At 55.7% G+C, this 22750-nt stretch overlaps 2 protein-coding genes across 8 annotated transcripts in view; one reads left to right on the forward strand and one right to left on the reverse strand.

Moving 5' to 3' along the window:
- The window catches only part of TCOF1 (treacle ribosome biogenesis factor 1), a 38585-nt gene extending 27015 nt beyond the window's left edge, over positions 1-11570 (forward strand). Inside the window, exons 17-26 of one of the 6 annotated variants that reach the window (XM_082380126.1) lie at positions 1351-1534; positions 2704-2840; positions 4398-4511; positions 4820-5066; positions 5542-5627; positions 6169-6349; positions 8279-8830; positions 9496-9593; positions 10344-10387; positions 11180-11570. In XM_082380126.1, coding sequence (XP_082236252.1) covers positions 1351-1534; positions 2704-2840; positions 4398-4511; positions 4820-5066; positions 5542-5627; positions 6169-6349; positions 8279-8830; positions 9496-9593; positions 10344-10370 — 1626 coding nt within the window. In that variant the 3' untranslated portion in view covers positions 10371-10387; positions 11180-11570. Of the gene's footprint in view, positions 1-1350; positions 1535-2703; positions 2841-4397; positions 4512-4819; positions 5067-5541; positions 5628-6168; positions 6350-8278; positions 8831-9495; positions 9594-10343; positions 10388-11176 lie in introns of those variants that run through there. The other 5 variants (XM_082380125.1, XM_082380127.1, XM_082380128.1 and 2 more) reach the window with 5 other exon arrangements.
- A 1346-nt stretch (positions 11571-12916) lies between these two features.
- Positions 12917-21787, reverse strand: CD74 (CD74 molecule). Of its 2 annotated transcripts, XM_082380134.1 has the most exons (9): positions 21525-21787; positions 17879-18051; positions 17599-17672; positions 16997-17059; positions 16144-16239; positions 15591-15678; positions 14368-14559; positions 13813-13875; positions 12917-13537 (listed from the first exon to the last, which is right to left on the reverse strand). In XM_082380134.1, the coding sequence occupies exons 1-9, from the start codon at positions 21599-21601 to the stop codon at positions 13527-13529; spliced, it is 837 nt and encodes a 278-aa protein (XP_082236260.1). In that variant the 5' UTR covers positions 21602-21787; the 3' UTR covers positions 12917-13526. The 2 variants fall into 2 exon arrangements, with proteins under 2 accessions (XP_082236260.1, XP_082236261.1); XM_082380135.1 differs by lacking the exon at positions 14368-14559 and having other exon boundaries at positions 21525-21780.
- Positions 21788-22750: the final 963 nt, after the last annotated feature.

Below are 22750 nucleotides of genomic sequence, written 5' to 3' on the forward strand. Positions count from 1 at the left end.
TCTCTCTTTCATCACGTGGGAAGGAAGGCTCTGGAAGTGGTAGATCAGAGCAGCCATGGGGGAGGCCGTTTGGCAGGGGTAGGAAGGGCCCAAGCCCAGCAGAGCTTCCCCCCTTGGGTGGGCCCCTTTCTGCTTTCCTTTTTACTTTACCTCTCCCGCAGCACCCTGGGAGGAGGTGGAGTCAGGCTCGGGAGGTGGTCAGAGACCTGGGTCCCAGGCCGTGGCCGTGGCCGTGGGCAGCTCCCGCCTGCCGCTCTCCTCTCCCCGTGGGGGTGGGGCCAGAACCCAGACCAGACCTGACCTTTGGGGACTGGAAAGTAGGCTCCCCAGATGCCCTTCTGTGCAGTGGGCATATTCACTGGAGCTGTGGTTCCCAGGCGTCCGTAGAACACCAGGTGATGCTGCTTTCTTTCTCTTTGTTTCAGTGTCTCACTGGAAAATGCAAAGCATACCCACAGATAGAACAGTGTACAGAGCCCCCAAGTACCACCCCCAGCTTTGGTAGTTCTGAACTTGTGACCAAGCTCGTTTCATCCAAACCTTCAACTCACTTCCCCAACACCACTGAATCCCTCCTTTTTTTTTTTTTTTTTTTTTTAAAGCACAATCTCTAAAAAGTTGACCCACCTAGTAGGTGTCCCCATTCCCCAGTTGTCTCATGAATGACGTTTTCTATATCTGGCGTGGTCAAATAGGAGTCCATGGAAGAGCCACACACTGTACTGGGTCCCTTCGGCCTTACTCTGTTGATTTTCCCTGTGCAGTTTATTTGTTGAAGATACTGGGCCGATGTAGCTGGGTTGCTGCGTCCTGGCCGCCCCCTCAGGAGGCGGCATCAGACTCTTGGGCATGGGGGCAACTAGACTGTGAACCTCTCCCCGGTGAATCATGTATTACAGCCAGGCTACTGAGGGGGGCGCTGCTCGGACCGCCCCATGCGGCAGGCGTCTCTCTGAAGTCAGCCAGAGGAGGGAAGCTGAACTGCACATTCTGGCCCTGACTCTGCTTCCGTTGGGCCGTGTGACCTTGGGCAACTCTCCTCCCCTCTCTGGACTTGTGGCTTTCCCATCTGTATGGTGGAGCTAACGCCGCTGACCTCAGGGGTTTATGTGAGGGTCAGATGGGCTCCTGTGAGCTGTGAGGTGCTGTGTGGGGTCTCAGCGGGTGCGTGGGCTGGGAGTGAGCTGGGAGTGCCCTGGGCAGCTAGAATGGCCTCTGACTGTGCCCAGCCACCCCAAGCTCTCTGGACCCCTTGCCTTACAAAACCCTCCCCTACCCACCTTCCCCTTCCTCTTCCCCTGGCCAAGCCTTTAATCACTGGGGGGGTGTGTTTTGTTTTTGTTTTTCAAGGTGATTAAAACCCCTCTGATTTTTGTCGACCCTAATCGTAGTCCAGCTGGCCCAGCTGCTACCCCCGCCCAAGCCCAGGCTACAAGCACCCCGAGGAAGGCCCAGGCCTCAGAGAGCACACCCAGGAGCTCCTCTGAGAGTGAGGATGAGGACGTGATCCCCGCTACGCAGTGCTCGACTCCTGGTGAGCACAGGCCCACTGTGCAGGGCTGACTCCCCTGCTGCAACTGCCAGACACACGCACACACACCCGCGTGCACACACACACACCCACTGGGCTGGCTCAGGAGAAGTAGCTGCTGGGGCTTCTCTGTGCTGGCTCCAAAGGGTAGAACCCAGACCAGAGGCTAGAAGCTGCAGGGACCAGGTTTGTAGTATAAGGAAGAGCTTTGTAACAACTGACTGACTGAACATGGAGAGGGCTGTGAGGTAGTGAGCCTTCCGTTCCTGGTGGCATGTAAAGGGGGGGGTAGGTAATCCCTAAACAGAGACATGTAGGGAAGGATTCCTGGAGACAGGACCAGATCTGGGATTTCTTTGACTTTTGACAATCTGTGATTCTAACAGTGATAGCAAGAAAATGGTTAATTACTATTATTATTACTAGAACACTTTTTAATGAAGATATTAATACCTGATCTTGGTAGGCTAATTAAGAAATGCAGATTAGCACAAAAGAAAAAACCTCACTTGGAATCCCACTGTCCAGAATAATTACTGTTAACATTTTACAACTATTAACTTTACAAAAACCTAAGATAACGCCATGTGTTTTTAGTGAGACCACACTGTACATACGCTCAGTAATCTTTATTTGGTATGTTGTGACGTTACATATTTACAGCATGATTCCTGCTGGCTACAGAGTGGTCACTGGGGTGAGATCCCGCAGTTCGCTTAGCCAGCGCCGCGTTGGAGGAAGCTGAGGGTTTTGTTTGGGGTGTTTGGCTGTCATGAACAGTGCTGCAGTGAACATGTGTAATCGAGCCTCTGCACATGACCAAGGCTGTCCTCAGGAGAGACTGTTTTACATGCGTGGAGAGTCACGTTTGGCTCCAGTGCTCTGCCTGTTGCTCAGGAGGAGCGGCCTGGCCAGCGGCGGGGGCTGAAGGTGGGGAGGGGCCGAGGAGGAAGCCTGGGGTGACAGCCACAGCAGTTGTGTCATCTCCCTGTGATGTGGAGACAGTGGCAGATCCTACCTGGAAGGCTCGGGAGGGGATTTAACGGGCTTCTACCACACAGGCCCCGGGCACCGCACCAGGTCCCCAGGATGGGCTGAGAGATTGAGTGTTGCTTCTCTGGGGAGGCCACGGGCTCCTGTGCCCTGACACAGCCCCTCCCGCTCCATCTCAGCCATTAGGACCAGTGTGGCGACTGTGCCCACGGCCCACCCCAGGGCAGCCCTCAGAGCCAGCATGGTGGGGGCCGGCAGCAGTGAGGACACCAGTCGGGCGTCTGAAGGCAAGAAACAGGAGACGCCAACCACTAAGGTACCTGACGGGCCGGGGGGCGCTGTGCGGGCTAGCAGGGCTGAGGGGCTCCCTCCTCTGCCCCCACTTCCCCACAGGGCTTCTGGGTGGCACCGCAGTTGCTCTCACCCACGCCCTCGAAGCCACAGCCTTTCCTGGCCTGGCCGTAGCCCTGATCCACGCTCCCAAATTAGCCTTGTGTGATCTGGCACGTGGCGCCCAGGAAGAGCCAGCCCTGCTCCTTGAGTCTCTCAGCAGCTTTTTTAGCAATGTCAGGCCTTTGGTTTGTTTTTTCTCTCCCGGTTTGAACAAAAGTTTGCCGTTGTCAGTGTTTGTCATAGTGACCATGAGCGTTCTTCCCAGCCTTCACGGTTTTCAGTGCATTTTTATTTATTTGGTCCTTGCTGAAACTTAAAAACTGGGCAGGGGAGAGTTAATGGCTCATCATTCAAATGATGAAACTGAGCACCACGCCCTCAGCAAGAGGGTCGAGACGTGTCCAGGATCAGGCAGGGTCAGAATCGGGGCTCCTGCCTCCCAGTCCATTGCTCTCAGGACTGTAGGGTTTGTTTCCCTGACCCCTTGTACCCGCCCCTTTTTTCTGAGAAGGCAGGAGGAGGGAGAGCTGGGGAGGCAGCAGCAGGACTTGGGCACCTCCACTCAGAGGGGCTCATCACGAGCTACAGCTCAAAAAGAGCTTCCTGGGAGCATGGGTGCTGAGTGGGTGGCTGGTTTGTGGTCACGGCACCCAGCAACCTGCATCCATTTGGCCATTCAGCCAGCAGATGGTGCTGAGCATCTGTCCATGTGGGACACTGAGGATACAACAGGAAGAAGACAAGGAGGGCCCCTGCCCTCGTGGCGTTCCCACGGCAGGGGTCAGCCACTAAACAAGGAGACCAAAAGTTAAAGTACTCACCAACTAGGGAACAGGAGGATGACGTGCTTTAGAAAGGACGGGCCGGGGTGGCCTCCCAGAGGAGGCAGCACTGAGGCCGGAGAAGCAGCCAGGCCTGGGCGAGCTGGGGAGCCCTCCAAGCAGGGAGTCCCAGGTGCAGGGACCTCTGGGGAAGCACTTGGGCGTTCGAGAGCTGGAAGAAGCTGGGGCGGAGGGGCCAGGCCTGATAACCCATGGTGAGGGCCGCGGGGGGCCTGGAGGTTTCAGCGAGGGATCACACCCAGGTCTCGTTCCGTTCTCTCTCCTTGGCTGCTGCCGTGTGTGGGAAGCAGGAGTGGCACCAGGGAGACCATTAAGGAGGCTGTTGCAGCCACGAGGCTAGAGGCTCAGACTGAGTGGTGGGGCCTCCGGTGGAGCCTGAGCTGCTTCCCTCCCCTGGGCTGGGAGCTGTCTTTGGACCTCTGAGAACGCTATGATTAGCTCATAACCTGAAGCCTGGCACCATCTTCTGCCCAGATGGTGGCGTTGCCCCTTTGCCCCTCAGTCCTCCACTCCAGCCCCAGGTTCCTCTTGCAGCTACAGGTCCCCTTCCACCCCAGCCAGACAGGATCTGACCAGGCTGTGGCATGATGGCATCCTGGGAACCCGGGAGTCTCAGGGCTGCCTTTGGCTGTCCACAGGTGACAAAGAGGAACCCAGCTCACCTCCCGCTGACCCAGGCTGCCCTGAAGGTCCTTGCCCAGAAAGCCAGTGAGGCCCAGCCTCCTGCTGCCAGGACCCTGTCTTCAAGTGGGGTGAGCTGGGGAGCCGGGGGCCAGGCCCCACTCTGGAGGGGACGGTCATCACAGACCGCAGAGGGTAGAAGGCAGGGCCCAGGCAGGGGCCTGAGTCCCAGCATCAGCACTTACCAGCACTGGCCTTAGCACACGCACTTACCTCCCGGGCTTCTGCTGCCCATCTTAGAGAGTTGTGGGAGGATTAAATGAGGCCTGTGTGCGAAGCAGCTAACACGGTGCCTGGCCCTTAACTGAGGTGTTCAGTAAGCACCAGATCTTATTTCCCCTAATTTTTCCTTTCACCCTTTCTCCTCTCACCAAATTAGACCGACAGTGCTCTGGGAACACTGCCCATGACGAGTCCCCAGAGCACCCCCGCGCAGGCCAGAGGGGCCAACAAGCTCAGAAAGCCTGAGGTTCCTGCAACCCAGCGGTCCATAGCCACTCCCTCGGGACGCCCCAAGGCCAAGGCCTCTGGGACCTCAGGTGACAGCAAGGACAGCAGTGGCAGCTCTTCAGGGAGTGAAGAAGATGCTGAGGGGCCCCAGGTGGCCCCATTGACCCACAGGCCAGGTGAGGGTCCTGGGAGGGAAAGGCTGGGGGACCTGGTGGAGCCCTCGGCTCAGGCCTCTGCTTTGCACCTCCACTTGTTCTGCGACTTTGGCCTAGCCATCCCACACAGGGTCTCAGTTTACCCAGCTGCACAACCCCGTAACAGAGTTGGTCCACATGATGTTAGAGGTCTTCCTACTCGGCTGTTTGGCCACTCCCAGCTTTCTGGTATCAAGCTCCCCTAACTGAGCCCCCAAAATCCCAGGGTCATGGCTCCCTTGGGAAGTAGAAGGTTTTGGCATTCAGGTGTCTCACTTGGAACGCTGTGAAGAGCAGTAGACCTTGGAAGGGAGCAGTGGGAGCAGACGAAGCCGTGGGCGGAGGGTGAGGCACGCACACAGGGACCAGGCCGCCCTGGGGCCCTCCTGAGGGCTCTGGCCTGTCTAGCTGGCAAAGGATACCTGGGACTCCCAGTAGGATACCTGTGCTTCTCCAGTAGGCCCCGCCCCCTCCAGGAGGGAGACCTTGGTGGAAGAGACCACAGCAGAGTCCAGCGATGATGAGGTGGTGGCACCTTCCCAGGTAACCGCGAGGGAAGGGGCTGGCAACCTTGGGGGCCTTGGGGCAGGAGCCCCAGGCCCGGCTCTTGCCCACCTATGCAGTCGTAGGCCGAGGCCACCCCCTGGCTCATGGGTCTGGGCGCTTCCTCTTCCCAGGGGCCCTGGGCAGGGTCCTGTCCGTGTGGAGCCAGGCTGGCTCCTGCCCCGAGGCCCCTTTTCAGCATAAAGGCGTGAGTAGCGGACTCTTGGAGTCTATAGACAGGGCTTACCTTGATTTAGGTGATCCCCATATAAAAACGTTCTTTAACAGATGGGATTTCTTTTAAGGTTATCATCTGTACGTGGCAAATGCTAGTGCTTTTCCATTTGCGTTAGTAATAAGAAGTTTCCTTTTTAAATGTGCCTGTTAAAACTATATATTAATTAAAATAGTGCAGGAGGTACGCACAGAGGGCTGATGTGCCCACCGCCCGGTAGGGCTGGCCCAACCCTCGGGGTCCCTGTGCTGGTGTCCTCATAGCAGGCCATGCACTGCTGGGCCTCTTCACACTGGGCTTCTTCAGTCTCTCCTCTCAGGTTATGTGACCCCTGGGCTGACTCCGGCCAGTTCCCAGGCTTCAAAGGCCACTCCCAAGCCAGACCCCAACCCCTCGGTTTCCTCTACTCCGGCCACCAGAGATGCCCCGGACGGCAAGCAGGAAGTGGAGCCCCAACAAGCAGCAGGCACCATGTCCCCTAAAACAGGTGAGTCAAGGGCTGCAGGAAGGACACAGCAGGATGTGGAAGGACAAGGCAGGGGCCCCTTTCCCTCCCTCAGGAGCCGTCCCACCAACATGGTCCTGTCTGCCAACAGGGCCTCCCCAAGTGAGGCCTGGTACCCCTGCATCAGGCCTGGAGGTGCTCATCAAAGGGCAGGGGCCTGCGCCCGGGAGGCTGGCTGCTGTGGTCTAGGGCAGCCTGGAGGTTGGGTTATCCAGCCCTGTGGGATGCTGGTGCACATGGTAGGGTGACCCCTGCCTTAGAGGAAGTGTACCTTGACTTTCAGGGCAGGCCTTGGCTCTCTCTAGCTGTCCGTGTCGACTTTTCTTCCTAACAAGTAGGCTCATGGTGCGGGACGTCAGGACTCAGGGTTGCTCAGACAGAAAGAAGGTGGGGCCACGTTTGGAGAAGTCTTCAGCACATGGCGAAGCCCCCAGGCTATGGGCTGACGTTCTCTAAAGCCTCAGACGAGCCCCTGGCCTCTCTGGACCTCAGTGCCTTAACCAGACAGGGCAGGGGTTGATGCATCCATTGGTGTCACGTAGAAAATTGCACATGTGGAAAATGGTCACGCAGTGTTTGGAGGGCAGACTGGAGTGCTCAGGTCACCTGGCCTGGGGCATCAGCCACCGCTGACCGTGCCAGTGCTGTGGGACATTTAGAGGGTACACCTGGGACAGCTGTAGGGGTTCCCCGGCCTTGGTGTTCTAAGGTGTTTGGTAGACAGGAAGCAGAGAAGTGGGCTGCAGGGAGAGAGGTTGCCGTGGCACCCTGTGCCCTCCTCAGCTCCCTTCTCTAGCCAACTCCTGTCCTTGCCAAGAAGCACCAGAGGACTGAATTGGGCCTCCGTCTGTCCTGCGACCCCCTCTGCCCACCGCCCCTGGCCCACTAGGGCTCTGGAGCCGGAGCTGCTGCAGGGCCCACTGCACACTGCCGGCAGCAGCCCTCCTCCCCACGTGGAGCAGGGCCAAGCCAGCAGCACCTCCCCAAGCCCAGGGTGTCCGCGCACTTGTGCTGTGAGGCCCTGAATGGAGCTGAGACCTGCCAAGTCACCTGTGAAGTTGGGGCGGCGTCAGGACATACGCTGAGTCCCCCATCCCCCGGTCCCTGGGCTTTTCGTTGCAGCTTGCCTGGTGCCGGGTCAGCAGAGGAGTCATTGTTCACTTTCTTCCCCAGCGTTCTTCTCCTTGTGAGAGGCGGGTGTGACAGGGAGACATTTTAGAGGGGGCTGTGGAAGGTTTTTCACACGTGTAGTCAGCATACAATTATCAAAGGAGAGCAGAGGCGTGGAAAATTCTAAACAAAGGCTGCAGCAGGAGTCACTCTGGCAGGCGGTAAACCTGCTTAGTCAGCCACCATGTGCATGGTCACTGCACCCAGCACCCCCAGGCCACGCCGCCTGGACCCCTGGGCCCACTGTGTGCAGGTGGGCGTGAGTTGAATGACTGCGTGGCCTTCGCTTTTATTATGAATCTGTGATTTAGAATGGGGGTGAGGGGGCTCACAGTTCATCTAACCCCTCATTTTACAAACGGGGAAACTGAGTTTGGTTGTCAGACCCAGAGCCCAGGTCTCCTGCCTCCCAGCGCTGGGCTCCTGACTGGAAGATACTATCCCTATCCTGACGGTTAGATTCTTTGATTTGTTGGTAGATTTCAAGCCCACTGATGAATATTCTGGAGTTAATTTCCATCCCCAACCTGAACTTGAGTTTTTAGTGTGAGGAGACAAGAAAAGAGCTCTAAGTTAGAAGCTGGCAGAGAGGTGTGAGCAGGAAACCCAGCGGGGCCCCGCTGTCCCCCTCTACTGCATCAGAGGAGGTCAGGTCTGTGCTGGAGCCCCTTGACTTTCATGCCACGAGAGGTCTACTTCCTGATTCTCTCAGGTCCGTGACCCTGGGTCCTCCCTCCACAGGCAGAAGAGAGGCTAGCGCCACACCTCCGAAGCCCGGGAAGGGGCCCAGGAGCCCCCAGGCCTCCATGCTGGCGCTGCAGAGCAACATCACCCGGCGCCTGCTGAGCGAGCCCTGGCCCCTGAGTGAGGCGCAGGTGCAGGCCTCGGTGGTGAAGGTGTTGGCGGAGCTGCTGGAGCAGGAGAAGAAGGCGGCCGTGGACGCCGCCAAGGAGGGCAACCGGGAGGGCAGCCGGAAGGGCCGCCTGGGGAACAAGCGGAAGCTCTCCGAAGACCAGACGGCCGCCGGTGCCCCCAGGAGCAAGAAGAAGAAGCAGGTGGCGGCCGGGGATGGCGGGGAGCGTGCGGTCTCCCCAGAAAAGGCCCCCAGGACTTCCAAGGGGAAATCCAAGAAGGACAAAGCGAGTGGTGACATCAAGGAGAAGAAGGAGAAGGAGTCTCCCGGCTCCCAAGGGGCCAAGGAGAAGCCAGAAGGGGAGCCGGGGAAGGTGAAGGGTGAGGGGGGAGACCAAGGCAACCCAAAGAGCAAGAAGGAGAAGAAGAAATCCGACAAGAGTAAGTGCCCAGTGCAGCCCGGAGCGCGTTCCCCAGCCCCGCCGAGCGCTGTCGGTCACCTCCCAGGCAGGCAGCCTTCAGCCAGCACAGAGATGGGGCTGAGAATGGCTTGTCCATCATGGGGGGCAGGATGGGCAAAGCCAGAACCAGGTGCCGCAGCACAGGGGCCACGACTGCTGAGAAGGTGCTCTCGGCTCCAGGGCGCGTGCTCATAGCCGCGCGCACTTGCAGCTCAGGCCCCTGCGATCCAGGCTCCTGGACAGCAGCCGCCCCTCAGCGCGCTCTGCGCTGGACTCCGCGTGCGGCAGGGCTGCCTTTAACCCTCACTCCGGCCCTGTACCATGGGTGATAACTCATTCCCATTTACAGGTTGAAAGGGTCTTTTTAAAATAAACGTGTAGAAGATTTACAGAGTGAGTTAAAGGAAAATGGTAACAGTCCAGGTGGTCCATGGATGGAGCAGAAATCACGAGGCTGGCCCGAGGGCCAGGGCAGCTGGTCGCAAAGGCCTATGGCCCTGTGCTTTGATGGCTCCCCACGGTGTGGGGCATCGGGAGGAGAGAGCTCCAGGGCCCCTGGAGACCTACCTCCTGTGTCTCTCGACATTGACGCCAACATTTAAGACTTAACACCGGTTGTTTAGCAAGTTTACTTTCTTCCCTTAGAAAAAAAAGACAAGGAAAAAAAAGAAAAGAAGAAGAAAGCAAAAAAGGCCTCAACCAAAGACCCTGACTCACCATTGCAGAAGAAAAAGAAGAAAAAGGTACAGTGAGTTCCTGAGGAGTCTCAGGCGAGAAAAGGGGGCCCAAACCCTGTCCCCAGGGTGAATGTGATCAGCCCCAGCCTCTGCGTGTCAGGGTAGGGGGTCGTGTGGGCCAGACCTGGTCCCTGTGCCCCTTCCATTCTCAGGGTCCAGAACGGGGGCTTGTGCGTTGTGATACACTAGAGAAGAGCTAGGGGTGGGGCGTCACCCTGAGGGGCACGAGGTCTGTGCACATGGGCACCATGGAGTGGCCCTATCTTGCCTGTGAGCTAGAAGGATATTCTTATGACAAGTGAAGAAAGTAGAGCCCCCCAGGGGGGCAGGGAGGCCAGGTAGGCTGTTGCAGGTTTCCAGGTGAGAGGAAACGTTCCCTGGGATGTGTGTGCCCCAGCGGGCAGGGCATCTGCACCACAGAAACACACACAGTCTGCTTCATGCATGTCAAGGGCTGATCGCCTGGCCAGGGGGCCCTCAGCGCCTTATACTCAGGCGCAGTTCTCAACGTGGCCAGCAGGGCTTCAGCTGTGGTCAGAAAAGCTGAGCATCTGCTGCTGCAAAGTCCTGAGCTCCTTCCTCCAGGGCACACGGGGCGCCATCCCTACCCTTGGGACCTCTGTATGCCCAAAATCTGTTCTGGGAGAGCCACGAATCCTCAGGAGACAACTGTCACATCCCCTCCTGGTGGGGGCAGCGTGGGTGGGGAGATGCTTCAGGTACAGGAGCCTCTCATACGTACTTCTCTCTTCACAGAAGAAGATGGCAGAGCAGACTGTCTGAGGGACACCAGGCGGCAGGTGCACTTCCTGACCCGGGAACCCCTGCTGACCATCTGCTCCCCGGGGAGGGTGGGAGGGCAGGCCCAGCATTCACTGTGGTTCCGGGGAGACTGGGCTTCGTGGGTGGGCCCTGAGGGGAAGGGGGTTTGGAGAAAGAGGTTGCATTCCTCAGGGTCAGTGGGTGATGCCGGGAACCAGAGCTGTAGAATCAGAAGTGTCCGGGACAGTCCTGGCAGTGACCAACACTGAGTGTGCAGTGGGAGGTGGGCACTGGGCTGGTGCCTCTGTACATGAGGATAAGGCTTGAGGTCGGGGACAGCTCAGTCTCCCCCTTGCCACTGCCAGTTCCTTTTCCTTATGATTTTGTAATTCGAAGGCATTTCCTCATGGGAAGGAAGATGATTTGCTCAAAACAAGCCATTCTGATGGCTGTGTGCTTCCCAGGTAGTGGTGAAGTGGTTAAGTGATCCGCCTGGCTGAGCCGGCCCCAGCCTGCTGTAAATGGGGGGTAATACAGGCCTGGGCTGGTAGTGAGGATTCAGTGCAGTTAATTAAGCTCTAAAGCACTCAGCCCAGTTCCTGGGACATGGTCAGCACTGACAAGTATCCACTGTGGTTAGTTAATGCCCCTCCCTGCATAGGAGATGCCAGATTTTGAGTTTGTTCTCCTTGGTGGAGAAAAAGGTCAGGAAGTCTGACGTTTCCTTCTCCCAGGGATTTCTTAGCCAAGCGGTGGCCAGCCCCATGCCTCTTCCCTCTGCCCACCAAGGGTTGGAATTGAATTTTTAACTTCCCCTCCTTCCCCAGAAGATGATGGCCAGCTGCGGTGTACATGCTGGCCAAGCCAGTGAGCCCTGCAGAGAGGCTGGTCCCAGGAGGAGGAACCCCGCCCAGCTCCCGTGACCTCCACTCACTGACCCTGGCCTGACTTCTGTGCCGACAAAGGATGCCTCGTATGGACATGTACAATATATATATATTTTTTTTAAGTGACCTGCCCCTCCCTTCTCAGACCCAACATGCCCAGAGGTCTCGGGACTTTCCACCTCTGCCCTGCAGACCCAGTGAGGCTCAGCCTGCGACTCCTTCCATGCCCCTGGTCTCCAGCTATGCTGAGGCTTTGTCCTCTTTTTGTCAGTTTTCTCCCATTTTGTTTGTGTGTTTTTTGTAATAACTCAGAAAATAAAAGACTTGAAGGAAAGGTGCAAGTTCCCATTGCATCTGGGGCAAACGTTTTGCAATTGATTGATTCTTGGAAGGGAGAGTCTGGCTGACACTTGGAGATGAACAAACCATCGCTCAGGATTTATTCTTGACCGTGTATCAAGGCTCTGGGATACCGTGGTGAGTGACACACTGTTTGCCAGAGAAGGAGACTCAGCAAAAGGCCCTGGTGTTGAATTGGGGTGGGGAAGGCTTCCTGGAGGAGGTGGCATCTAAGGTAAGGGGGAGCTCAGGCATGGTCATGGCTGGTTGCTGGGGTAGGTAGGTCAGGCAGATACCCAGAAGCAAGAAATGGAAGGGGGTCTTCCAAGTCACCTTTTGAAGTTAGGGCAAGCTGCGGGCAGGCTCCGTTGAGGTACTTGGTGGAGAGTAGCTGGCAGGGACAGGAGGAGCAGGAAGCCCAGTTAGGACTGAGTTGTCCCCGTGTCTAGGTAACAGAGGCTCTGCGATGATGAAGGCAAGAAGTGCAGGAACCTGAAAGATGTGTCAGGGTGACGACCGCAGGACTTGGTGATGGCCAGTGATGCAGAGGTCCACCTCCCTGAGCCCAGAGTAGTGTGGAGCACCCGGGGTCATGGAGTCCGCTCCAAGGCTTTTAGCCTTCTGCTAGAGGCAGCAAGAGGCCGTGCAGACACAGCACTGGGCTGGGGAGGTCTGGGAGAGCCAGGGTGGCATCCAGATTTACCCTAACTTGGGGCTCCTGGGCCAGGCCCTCCCCCAGGGAGCCTCTCTCCCCCTAAGTGTGTTGATCTAGAACAGAGGCCGCAGAGCAGTGTCCTATTGGGCTTCTTTGACCCACAGCAAGTCTTCACACTTAGAAATGGAGATTTCAGTGAACTTCTTCATTTGGGGCTCCTCTTGAAAAGTCCAGAAATCTGACCACAGGGGCCTCTGCTCCTCCTGGCAATGAGCGGCTGGGGCACCGCAGCGGCCGCCCCTTAACTAGGACAGAGGCCCCCACTTCCACAGCCGCCACTCCCTGGTGATCCCGACACGAGGGCCCATGTTGTTGCCATCTGTCATCACACTTGTACTGTTCTCAGTATAGAAAAGAAAATGGGGACGTGAGAAGCCGGACCCAGAGGACCTTGCGCTTAAAGGACTGTGGGCAAGAGCCTGTTTCTTCTTGGAAGTAGAGAATATATTCCCGTGTGTGGAACATGGAGACCAAGCGTGTCTGCGTCCAAAGACTGCAGCCCCGCTCCCCACGGCCCGGCCCCGCCCCACAGGCATCCTCCCACCTAGACCACAGGATGCAAGGTCTGCAGTTCACCCCCTTCGGGGAAACGAACCGGACCCAACAGAGCAGCCGGGAACTGGGAGTGTTCTACTCACTACCTTTTATTCTCACAGGCGCCATGGCCCTGAGGGCCGATGACAAGCTTGGCTGCGCAGACGGAACTGGGGGTTGGTAGAAAGGAGGGGCTGTGGGTGGAGAGGCTGGTTCTTCCTGGGTGGGTGATACTGGGGAGAGGGAAAGGGTGGCTCCTCCCCCCCAGTTAAACGGGCTGGAAGGCCGAGGCCAGTGGGGGAGGGGAGAGCAGAGGTGTCCGTCCTGGGGCTTGGGTCACTGCCATCCCTTCTCCCTACACCTGCCCACCTCTTCCATGGGCCTAGATCTTGGAGCACCATGTGGTGTCAGAAGTGGGGGTCAGCCTGGTTCATGGTCCATCTCCCTGGGCCTTGTGTCCCTGCTAGTAGATGGGGTTTTGAGCAGCAGGGCCCTTCTGCATTGTTAATCTATACCGTTCTGATGATTTGATGTGTCCAAGGATGACGGAGAGCCAGGCTCCAGAGTCTCATAGAATGAGGTGCAGGGTGGGAGACGGCAAGGGGAGGGGTGTGCAAAGGAAGGAGAGGGGCTAGGGTAGGGGGCCAGGGAAACTGTGGCCATGCAGGGCTGGCTGAGTGCTGGCGTCTGCGTCTGCTGTGCTCACAGGATGACTGCGGAGAGAGACACAGCAGGTTAGGGTTGGAGTCACCTGTTGTTGCTGCCCCTTCCCAGCATCTTGTGGCCTCAGAGCTGTCAAGGACTCTTTACCCTCCACTGCCTCCTGCTTGGGTACAAGTACTGACCGTCATAGCCCCTGAAACCCCCAACGTTGGTCCTCATCTGTGAAATAGATCTTGGAGAATGGCCCAGGGTCATCTACCCACAAGCGAGTAGGCCCCTCGGGGGATAAGCTGCTAGGGACCAGATCCCCTGCAGGGGCCCTTACCCTGACCAAGATCCTGCTTGGACACGCCCAGCCCAGACGACAGATCCTCCATTTCCAGTGGGTCTGCAAAGGAGCACAGTTCCACTTGTTAGTTGCAGCCCGGCCTACCGCACCCGTTGACAAGGGGCCTGGGCGGGCTAGTTCTTCCCAACCTCGCCACGAGCCTGGTGCTTGGTAGAACAGACATGAATGGAAGGATGCTTGTTGGATGGCTGCAAGCGGCAATGAAGTGCGGCTGGGGAATTGAATGAGCAAGGCCAAGGAGGGGGGTGATGAAATCAGATGGGTGGATCTGGAGACTCCTGGATGCATGCATGGAGGGGTAAAGTGGAAGGACTGAAGGATAAATGAGTAAGTAGATGAGTGTGGGCAAAGGAGAGAAATAATAAATGCACAAACAGATAAGGAATGCACAGGTGGGTGGATGCATGGCTGAGTGGCTGCCCCCCAGGAGTTGTCACCTCGAGTGTCCTGGCCCCATGTGCGCCAGGAGGGACCTCCTGCCCCTCAGCCTTCCTGGTCCTTCCTGCTCCTGGCACAGCGGCCACTGCTTACCGCTGCAGTTATGGTGCCCACGGCTCCTGGTGTGGGGGACCTCGGTGCCGTTGGGGAAGACACACCAGCAGTAGCCGATGCTCCCATAGCATTGGAGCGGCATATAGTTGCCGTTCTCGTCGCACTTGGGCCTGAACATGCCCGGGTGGATGTCAGGGATGCGGCTGACCTCTTTCTGGCACTTGGTCAGTACTGAAGCGACAGGCACGGTGAACACAGTGAGTGAGCGAGCTCTGGGCCAGGGTCTCAGCAGAACCAGAGATCCACATACCACTGCTGTGGGCCTAATGCCTTCTGTCCAAGTGGCTGTACTTGCTCTACCCATTGCACAGATGGAGAAACTGAGGCCTGAACCAACAAGGTCCAGGATCAAAGAGGAAGTGAATGGCTGTGTGGCTAATTCATCCCAGAACATGATTTTTTCTAACACTCAATGCCTATTAAAGTTTAGAATTGCACCTCTGATTCTGACTTCTAGAGAAAAGCAATGGACACCTTGGTAAGTCTGAGCTTGCATTACTGGGGGTGTCCAAGTAGAAGTGGGGGTTACTATGTGATGGGGATGTTATAGAGGGGATTCAGACATTAGCTGGGAGTTGGTCGAGATAGCATCCAATGTGCCCTCTATGACTCTATGATGGAGAATCCGAGGCCCAGAGAGGGGTGGACCGTTGATCTTCCACCTCTGAAACTGAAGCCCAGAGGGAAGAGACTTGCCCAAAGTCACACAGTAAATTAGCACCAGGATGAGAACACAGGACCCGTAAAGGCTTTAGGGCTGAAAACCCTGATATACATTGTCCATGAGATGGAAAAACCCCAAGGCCCTCTTATCTAGTACCCGATGGCTGTGTGACCTGGGAGAGGTCCCTTTGAAGGGTGAGACTCATGAGCCCAGCCCTCTCACGGGAACCTGCAGGGCGCAGTACTGGGTGGAGAAGGTCATTGCCATGACTCCTGGGATGTTTTGGGTGGTTTTTGCTCCAGGCCCCCTTGTGCAGTACCATCCTCCACAAGGAGGGTCACCTCCTGAAGGGAGGACTCTGTACCCCAGACAGGATGGGGGGCTGGGGGCAGCCGAGCCCAGAAGAGCAGGCAGGAGAGACAGGAGTGAGAGCTGAGAGGCTGGGAGAGTCCTGTGCATGGATCAGGAAGTGCCCAAGGCCCTACCCCTGAGGGAGCTCCCAGAAACCCTGCCTCCCCAAGGCTCCCATTCCCTCTACCTTTTGGTGGAACTTCAAAGGGCTTCTCCTCCACTGAGATCTTGCTCATTTCAAACAAGAGCCACTGATGCATCCAGTTCTCAAAGAGCTAATGGGGATAAAGGCAAAGAGTCAGGCTCAGTAGCCCTCTCCAACCCAGCCTGACTTCGTCCCTGGGGACAGAGACATGGAGGGCCAGCGGGAGCCTGGTTCCTCCTTAGAGACCCCACAGGGCTTGGTCGAGGTGGTTCCTCAACTCCAAGCACTCCTCCATGGCTGGGGTTTTCTAGGTGCTGGTAAGCTGCCTCCAGCTCCCTGAGAATGGCTTCCCTGCTCACCCCACCTCTTCCCAGGGCTGCTCTAGATGTCGGGAGAGGGAGGCTTCCCTGCTCACCCCGCCTCTTCCCAGGGCTGCTCTAGATGTCGGGAGAGGGAGGCTTCCCTGCTCACCCCACCTCTTCCCAGGGCTGCTCTAGATGTCGGGAGAGGGAGGCTTCCCTGCTCACCCCGCCTCTTCCCAGGGCTGCTCTAGATGTCGGGAGAGGGAGGGCACCAGGGCAGGGAAGCTGCTGACCTTCCAGTCCATGCCATCCATGGTGTCCTTAAGGTGTTTCAGGTTTTCTGGGAAGCTCCCCTTCAGCTGCGGGTACACCTTCAGGGGGTCAGCCTTCTGCAGGGTAGCAAGGCAGGAAGGAAGGTTAAAAAGCTTCCTGGCAGGCAGGGTTTAATGTGCAGCCCATGTTCCCCTGGTCTTCCGTTCTGAGGGCTGGACCCCAGACCTCAGCATGTTGGAGCTAGTGGGGAGGGAAGATGGTCTAGGTAATCTGGCTACACAGCTACAAGACCCCAGGGCTAGGAGTCAGGAGACCCAGTTCCAGGCCCAGTTCTACCAATAACCCTCAGTCTTCTACTCCTTGCAGGCTCCTATTAATCTTTCGGGTCTCACCTCCTTCAGGAGGACTTCCTTGACCTCATCCCAACCACCCAGATAGGTTGGGTCCTTGGCCACTTTCCTCACAAAGCTCCCTGCACATCCCTCATCACCTGGTCACTTGTCTGTCTCCCATGCTAGCCTGAGATCTCCATGGGACTAGGAGCTGGATCTGATTGCTCCCGATTGTGGGTCCAGAGCCTTGCACTGAGTAGACATGCAGCAAAAATTTGGGAAGGAAAAAACAGGCATCTTCAGCAAGTCACTTCCAGACTTTGGGCTTTGGTTTCTCCATCCCAAACACAAAACGGGGAGTGGCGGGTCTGGACTTCATATAACGTTTAAGGGCCACACTTGTCTTCCTTCACTAATCTGGTGATCCCATATTGAATGTCTGCTGTGAGCCAGGCATGGTGCAGGTCTTGAAGCATAGCCACACTGGGGGCTTATGGGGATGGGGCAGGAGGTCAGGGATGCCTGGCCGGGTTCCACTCACCAGGAGCAGCTGCATCACATGGTCCTGTGTCATGTTGCCATACTTGGTGGCGTTCTGCATGGGCTGTGGAAGGAAGGAATAGGGTGTTTCCCAGCACTGGCCCATGGAGGAGGGGCCCTAGAGCAGAGCCAGCAGCTGGGGTCTGGGTGAGAGTTTGGATTCCCAGATTTTCAACAGGCCCATCTCTGCCACCTCCAAATGTGAGAGCTCGGGCAAGTCACTACCTTCCTGCCTCAGTAGCCTGTTCGTCAACTCTGCATAAGCTTTCCTGCCCAAGGCTTTGTGGACAGGAGATCGTTTTGTGAACAGAAGCATTATCCATATATGATATCAAGGGCTTTGAGAATAGGAGGCACTGTGAGACACTCTGGGAAATGAGAAGTATTTTGTAAGTTGTGGGGGACTGAGCCCTCTTCCCAGGGAGCGCCCCAAGAGGCTCCTTCCTCCCCCGCCTCTGGAGTTCCTCCTCCTCCCCAGCAGTCAGGACCCCCTCTCCAGCTCTACTTTTCCCGGGCCAGCTGTCCTCCCCTGTCCCTTGGCACCTGCCCTCCATCCAGGCTAGGTAACGCTTCCCTCTTCCGCCGCCCTGGGGCTGGCCTTACCTCCGGGCCTTCCATGGGCAGCGCCTGCATCAGCATCGGGGTGGCGACCCGCATCTTGCTCAGAGGCTTGGCGGCTATGGGGCAGAAGGTACAGCATGAGCGTGGCCCCAGGGAAGAGGGCACTCAGGTCCGGGGACCGAGATCTCAGACCCAGATGAGGGACTGGAATTCCAGACCGGAGGGAAGGGACGGCGGGCGCAGCTGGGTGCAGGAATGAGGGGTCTTCTGAGGTGAGGGACGGGGGGCGTGAGGGCTGTGGGGATAGAGGTGGGGCACGCACGTTTGGGAAGCTTCATGCGCATGTTCTCCAGCTGCAGGTTCCGCGAGGTGACTGTCAGCTTGTCCAGGCGGCCCTGCTGCTGGTACAGGAAGTAGGCGGTGGTGGCCTGGCCGGCCAGGAGCAAAGCCACCAGGACGGAAAAGCCTGTGTACAGGGCTCCACGGCTGCACTTGCTGTTGGGGGCGGGGGAGATAGGTCGGAAGAGGGTCCGCGGAGGCGGCTGCCCCGAGGACTAGCAGGGAGTGGGGAGTGTGCCCCCCATTTCCAGCCCTCGGCCCTCAGCTACCGCTAACAAACACACACTTTAAACACAAACAAGTGCCTATGAACCTGCAGCTTGAAGACGTTCCCCTGACCCCCTACCTCCAATCAGTGCTGCCCCTATAGCCCTCCCAGGTGGAAATCCTGGAGCTGCCCCTGGGCCTAGGCTGCATGGGGAAGAACCAGGGACAAGTGCCTTGTCTTCTCCAGGCCTTGGTCCCACCTGTGCAATGAGGGGTTGAGGTGGAGGGTCTCCCCAAGTTCCCTCTACCAGAGGATCTCCTGAGGATCAGGGCTGCCCTCCAGGCAGCACCCACTATGCACCCAACCCCTGCAGTGAAATCAGAGACGAAGGAAGGAAGTAGGGCCTGGACAGCAGAGCATGCAGCCCACCTGAAAAAGAGAAGTGAGGCCTTGCCATTTTTAGGAGTGGGTTGGGTGCATCAGACAATGTCCGGCTGGAAAAGGGCCAGGGACCACCCCCCTGTGGGAGCACATCCTCTGCCCAAGACACTCCCTGTGCCTCTGAGCACATCTCTGCCATTCTCTGGGCCTGTTTCATGGGTACCTCTCACCTCAGCAATTCTAGAATTTGGTGGTCATCATCTGAAGTAAGATCTGTCTGTGACCACAAAAGTATTCTGAATGGTAATATCTACCGGGGATGGGGTTAGGGAGCAGGGCGGGGCGTATCTCAGCAGGAGTTTGGTGCCTGAGACTGTTTGACCTGGGAGAACGTCTCACGCTCTCTGGACTGGCTGGCTGCACAGGGAGGGGTGGCTGGACCTCGGCCAGCCCTTGGAGCTATTGGCCTTGGATACAGTTTTGAGGGCACATGTACATATTACATGCCGGGGAAGTAAGGATCCCACCCCAGGGCCCTGAGAGTTCCTGACCGGTTTGTTTTTTCCCACCTACCCCAGGGATAGGATTACTAGGACCCCACTGGAAATTGAGGACGAGACTGCACCCTGCTTACTCCAGCAATCAGCAAGGTTAGTTTAGGAACCTCCAGGAACACCCTGCTGCCTAGTAACTTATGACATCACAGACATGGCTTAATCTCACTGGCTCTCTGCTTGTCAGTCCTCTGTGATTTCTGGGCCAAGGCCCAGCCCAAGGGATTATTATTCTCAAAGGAGAAAGTAAAAAGCCTGTGTGGAGAAAAGGAGAAAAACAGACAGGAGGGGAAAACAAATCCTACTTGTTGGCCTTCCCAAGGAACAGGGGTGGCCTGGCCTCTGAAGTGGTGAAAAGTCCACCCAAGTCTGGGTCTTGCCTGAGTTCAAGCTCTACAGTCTCACCCCCTCAGCAGCCCCACCCCCAGTCTAGCCCCAGCTCTGCCTCCCACCATCCGCTCTCTGAAGCTCAGTTTCTCACAAGGCCTGAGACTCTATAGAGTCATAATGAAGACGAGACCATGTAACCTGGATTGGAAGCCTGGTTCTGCCACTCCCTTAGCTCGGGGACCAGGGGCAAGTCACTTAACCTCTCTGAGTGAGTAACTTGAGGTAAGAACATCTACTCTACTCAAAGGGCTGTTATATAAAATAAGAGCGGGGGGGAAAACTCTCGACTCCATACCTAGCATGTAGTTAGCACCCCATAAGTAACACTGAGCACTAATCTCAAAGGAGTTAACAGTTAACTTTAGCATCTGGTTTCCTTCCTCTTTATGCATCTTGATTGCCTGTCTCCTGGTTCTAGACAAAGGCCAATTCTTGTCACCCCTCTCTTCACTTCCTCCTTTCTACTGCCTCTTTCTTGACTAGTAATAATAATTGGCCAAAGTCAGGAGCCAACCAGAACTAGCAGGAATCATGATACAAATGTTGCCAGGCAGAAGTGTTCACAAAAGGGTCCAAAACAGGCCAGGACAGTTTTTAGAAGCAGTAATTGAACTAAAAGGAAAATTAGACAAGGATTTGACGAGGGGACACCCTTTCTGCTCACTGAGCCCATGCTGGGTCTGCAACTCACTGGGAGGCCTGAGCTCAGAGGGGGACCCATCTCCCCTCCCTGCAAATCGTGCCTCTAGAAGGAGGTCAGATGGTAGAATAAACTCAAACTTTGATATCAGACTAGTCCTGGGTTCAAATTCTGGCTCCAATATTCAGTAGCTGTAATAACTTAAGTAAGTCACTTACTGATATGTCTCAACTTTCTCTTATGTAAAACTGGGAATAATAAAAGTACCCAACTCATAGGATTTCTAAGAGAATTACGATTGAGTTTAGCATTTAGTTATATGTCTGGCACAAAATTAATCATAGTAATGACTAACAGTGACTGAAGATTGGTGACAGGTATACAGTGAATAGGAACTATTATCATAACTCCTGTCATAGTTATTATTATTATTACTACTACTGAGACCCAGAGAGAAACACTGATTTATACAAGTCACACATGACAGTAGCAGAACCTGGACCAGAATCCAGCCCTCGTAAGAGTCGGCTCTCCTAGCCATGGGATTCCCCAGGATTTTCACAGGATGTGAAAATGGTCTCTAAAGGTCTCTATCTAGTTACCTGTCCCACAGTATGCAGTTCCTCATGACATCTCTGAGAGTCTCTCCCAAACCCATTTCTGCCTGGCAACAGCTGACATCACAATTGTAAGTCCCTGTAATTTGCGAATTATTTGGGGGAGCAGGGGCATTAGGGTAGCTGCATTCTAACCACCCCCCTTTCTTTTCAGGGGAACAGATGGATGAGGCCATCTTGGAGTTGGGAAGGGGTCCTCTGGATGGCTGTGCTGGCCCCTTGCTGCAAGGGAGAGGGGCACAGGCAGGGTACCACCCACATCAACCCACAGTCCCTTCTAGAAATTTAGCCAGAGCCCCCCTCCCCCTTTTTTGATCCCCCTCCAACATCCCCTCCTGTGATGGCAAATGTCTCCATCTACTCTACAGACACCTGCAACTGTAATTCCCTTGATATAAACACATATAGCAATTTATGGTAACTAGGAGGGAAGTCCTCTATGATGAGCTGCTTCTCCATCTAGGATCCATACTATTTTCAAAATCTGGTCCAAAATTTCTAACCTAGGCCTCATGGCCCAGCTTCAGGGGACTCTGTGAAGCTCCTGATATTGTGTGAAGCTCTAGGGAAGGAGTCCAGAGCTCTCCCGATTTTCAGAAGAGAAGTGCATGATGCATAGAAAGTTAAAACCCCTGTCCTAGAGGAGCTCCCTCATTTTACAGGAGGGAGAACTGAAGCCCAGAGCGGGCTGGAGACTTGCTCAAAATCACCCAGTTAGCACTGGGGTCAGAGCCCGAGTCCATGCCTCCTCTGACTCCCGGTCTACTGCTCCTCCCGTAGCACCTGCGCACTCTGTGCGGTCCAAGGCTTGTGTGCTCTCTCCTGCCGTTCACACGTACCTCTCCTGGGCTCTGGGGCGCTGGCTCAGCATGGGCATCTGCTCATGGTTGGAGATGAGGTCACGTTGGTCTTCCATGGTTCTGGCCTCTGGTCTTCCCCTCTCCTGCTGCTGCTGCTGCTGCTGCTGCTGCTGCCTGCTGCGTGTCTGGGACGCTGAGCCCCTGGCTCACCTCTTGAAATTGGGGCTGAGAAGGAATCTGATTCGTCCACAGGAGGGCACTCCGCCCACCTCGTAGAGGTGGAAGTGAAAGCCACAAAGCTGGAAATACCCGCCACTTGAGCAAAGCTGCCTTTAACGGGGCAGGATGAGTAGGGGGAGGTCCCCCAGGCAGGTGGAAAGGCCAGCATGCTTCCACTGGCTGCCCAGGGCCCTCATCACTTGTTTCTGGGCAGACCTGTGGATTCATAAGGCTCTTTGGATGTTTCGAGAAACAGGCAAATGTTCACTCCCTAGACAGGAAATCACTTTGAAGCAAAAAATACCGAAAATGCTTTGTTTGTCTCCCCTCTCACCTATAGATGAGTGGGTGCAGAAAGGGGCTGTTCCCCCTTTGTGAACTTAGACATGTTCCTCTCCTTCTCTCAGTCCTCAGTTCTGTCATCTCAAAATGGAGGAGGAAAGTTGGATTCACTGTTCCCTCTGCTTTCTTCTAACTCAAGCATTTTATGAACCTGAGTCCATGGTTCTAAGGCTCTGGTACTAATATTTGCCACCACTTACCAAGCCCTCCTTTGTGCCAGACACTGTGCTAATCGTTTTGCTTGCTTTGTTTCATTTCATCTTTACAGTAACCCTTTGAGGGCTGTTTTATTTTATGATCTCCATTTACAGATAGGGACACTGAGGCTTTTGAGAGGCTACGTGTTTGCCCAGGATCGTGCATCCAGGAATTGCAGCCCATGATTTTAACCATTCTACCCTTCTGCCTCCTGATGCTCAAATTGTGTCGTTCAAATTCATGAAAGCGGGGACCTCTACAGGGAGGGAATGAGGAGGGACTGGGAAAGGGTACCCAGGGGAGGTTTAACTGTGTTGGCATGGTTTTATTTCTGACTATCTGTGGCTTGTAGACCATATTTGTTTTATTAATCTTTATGTCTTTTGTGTGTGTGTTTAAATTTTCATTAATAAATTAACAAATTTATGGTCGATAAGTACATGAAAAGATGCTCCACATCATTAGCCATTAGGAGGCAAATCGAGGCCACAGTGAAGTACCACTTC

Source organism: Balaenoptera borealis (genome assembly GCF_965194805.1).
Source record: "Balaenoptera borealis genome assembly, chromosome: 2".
NCBI lineage: Eukaryota > Metazoa > Chordata > Mammalia > Artiodactyla > Balaenopteridae > Balaenoptera > Balaenoptera borealis.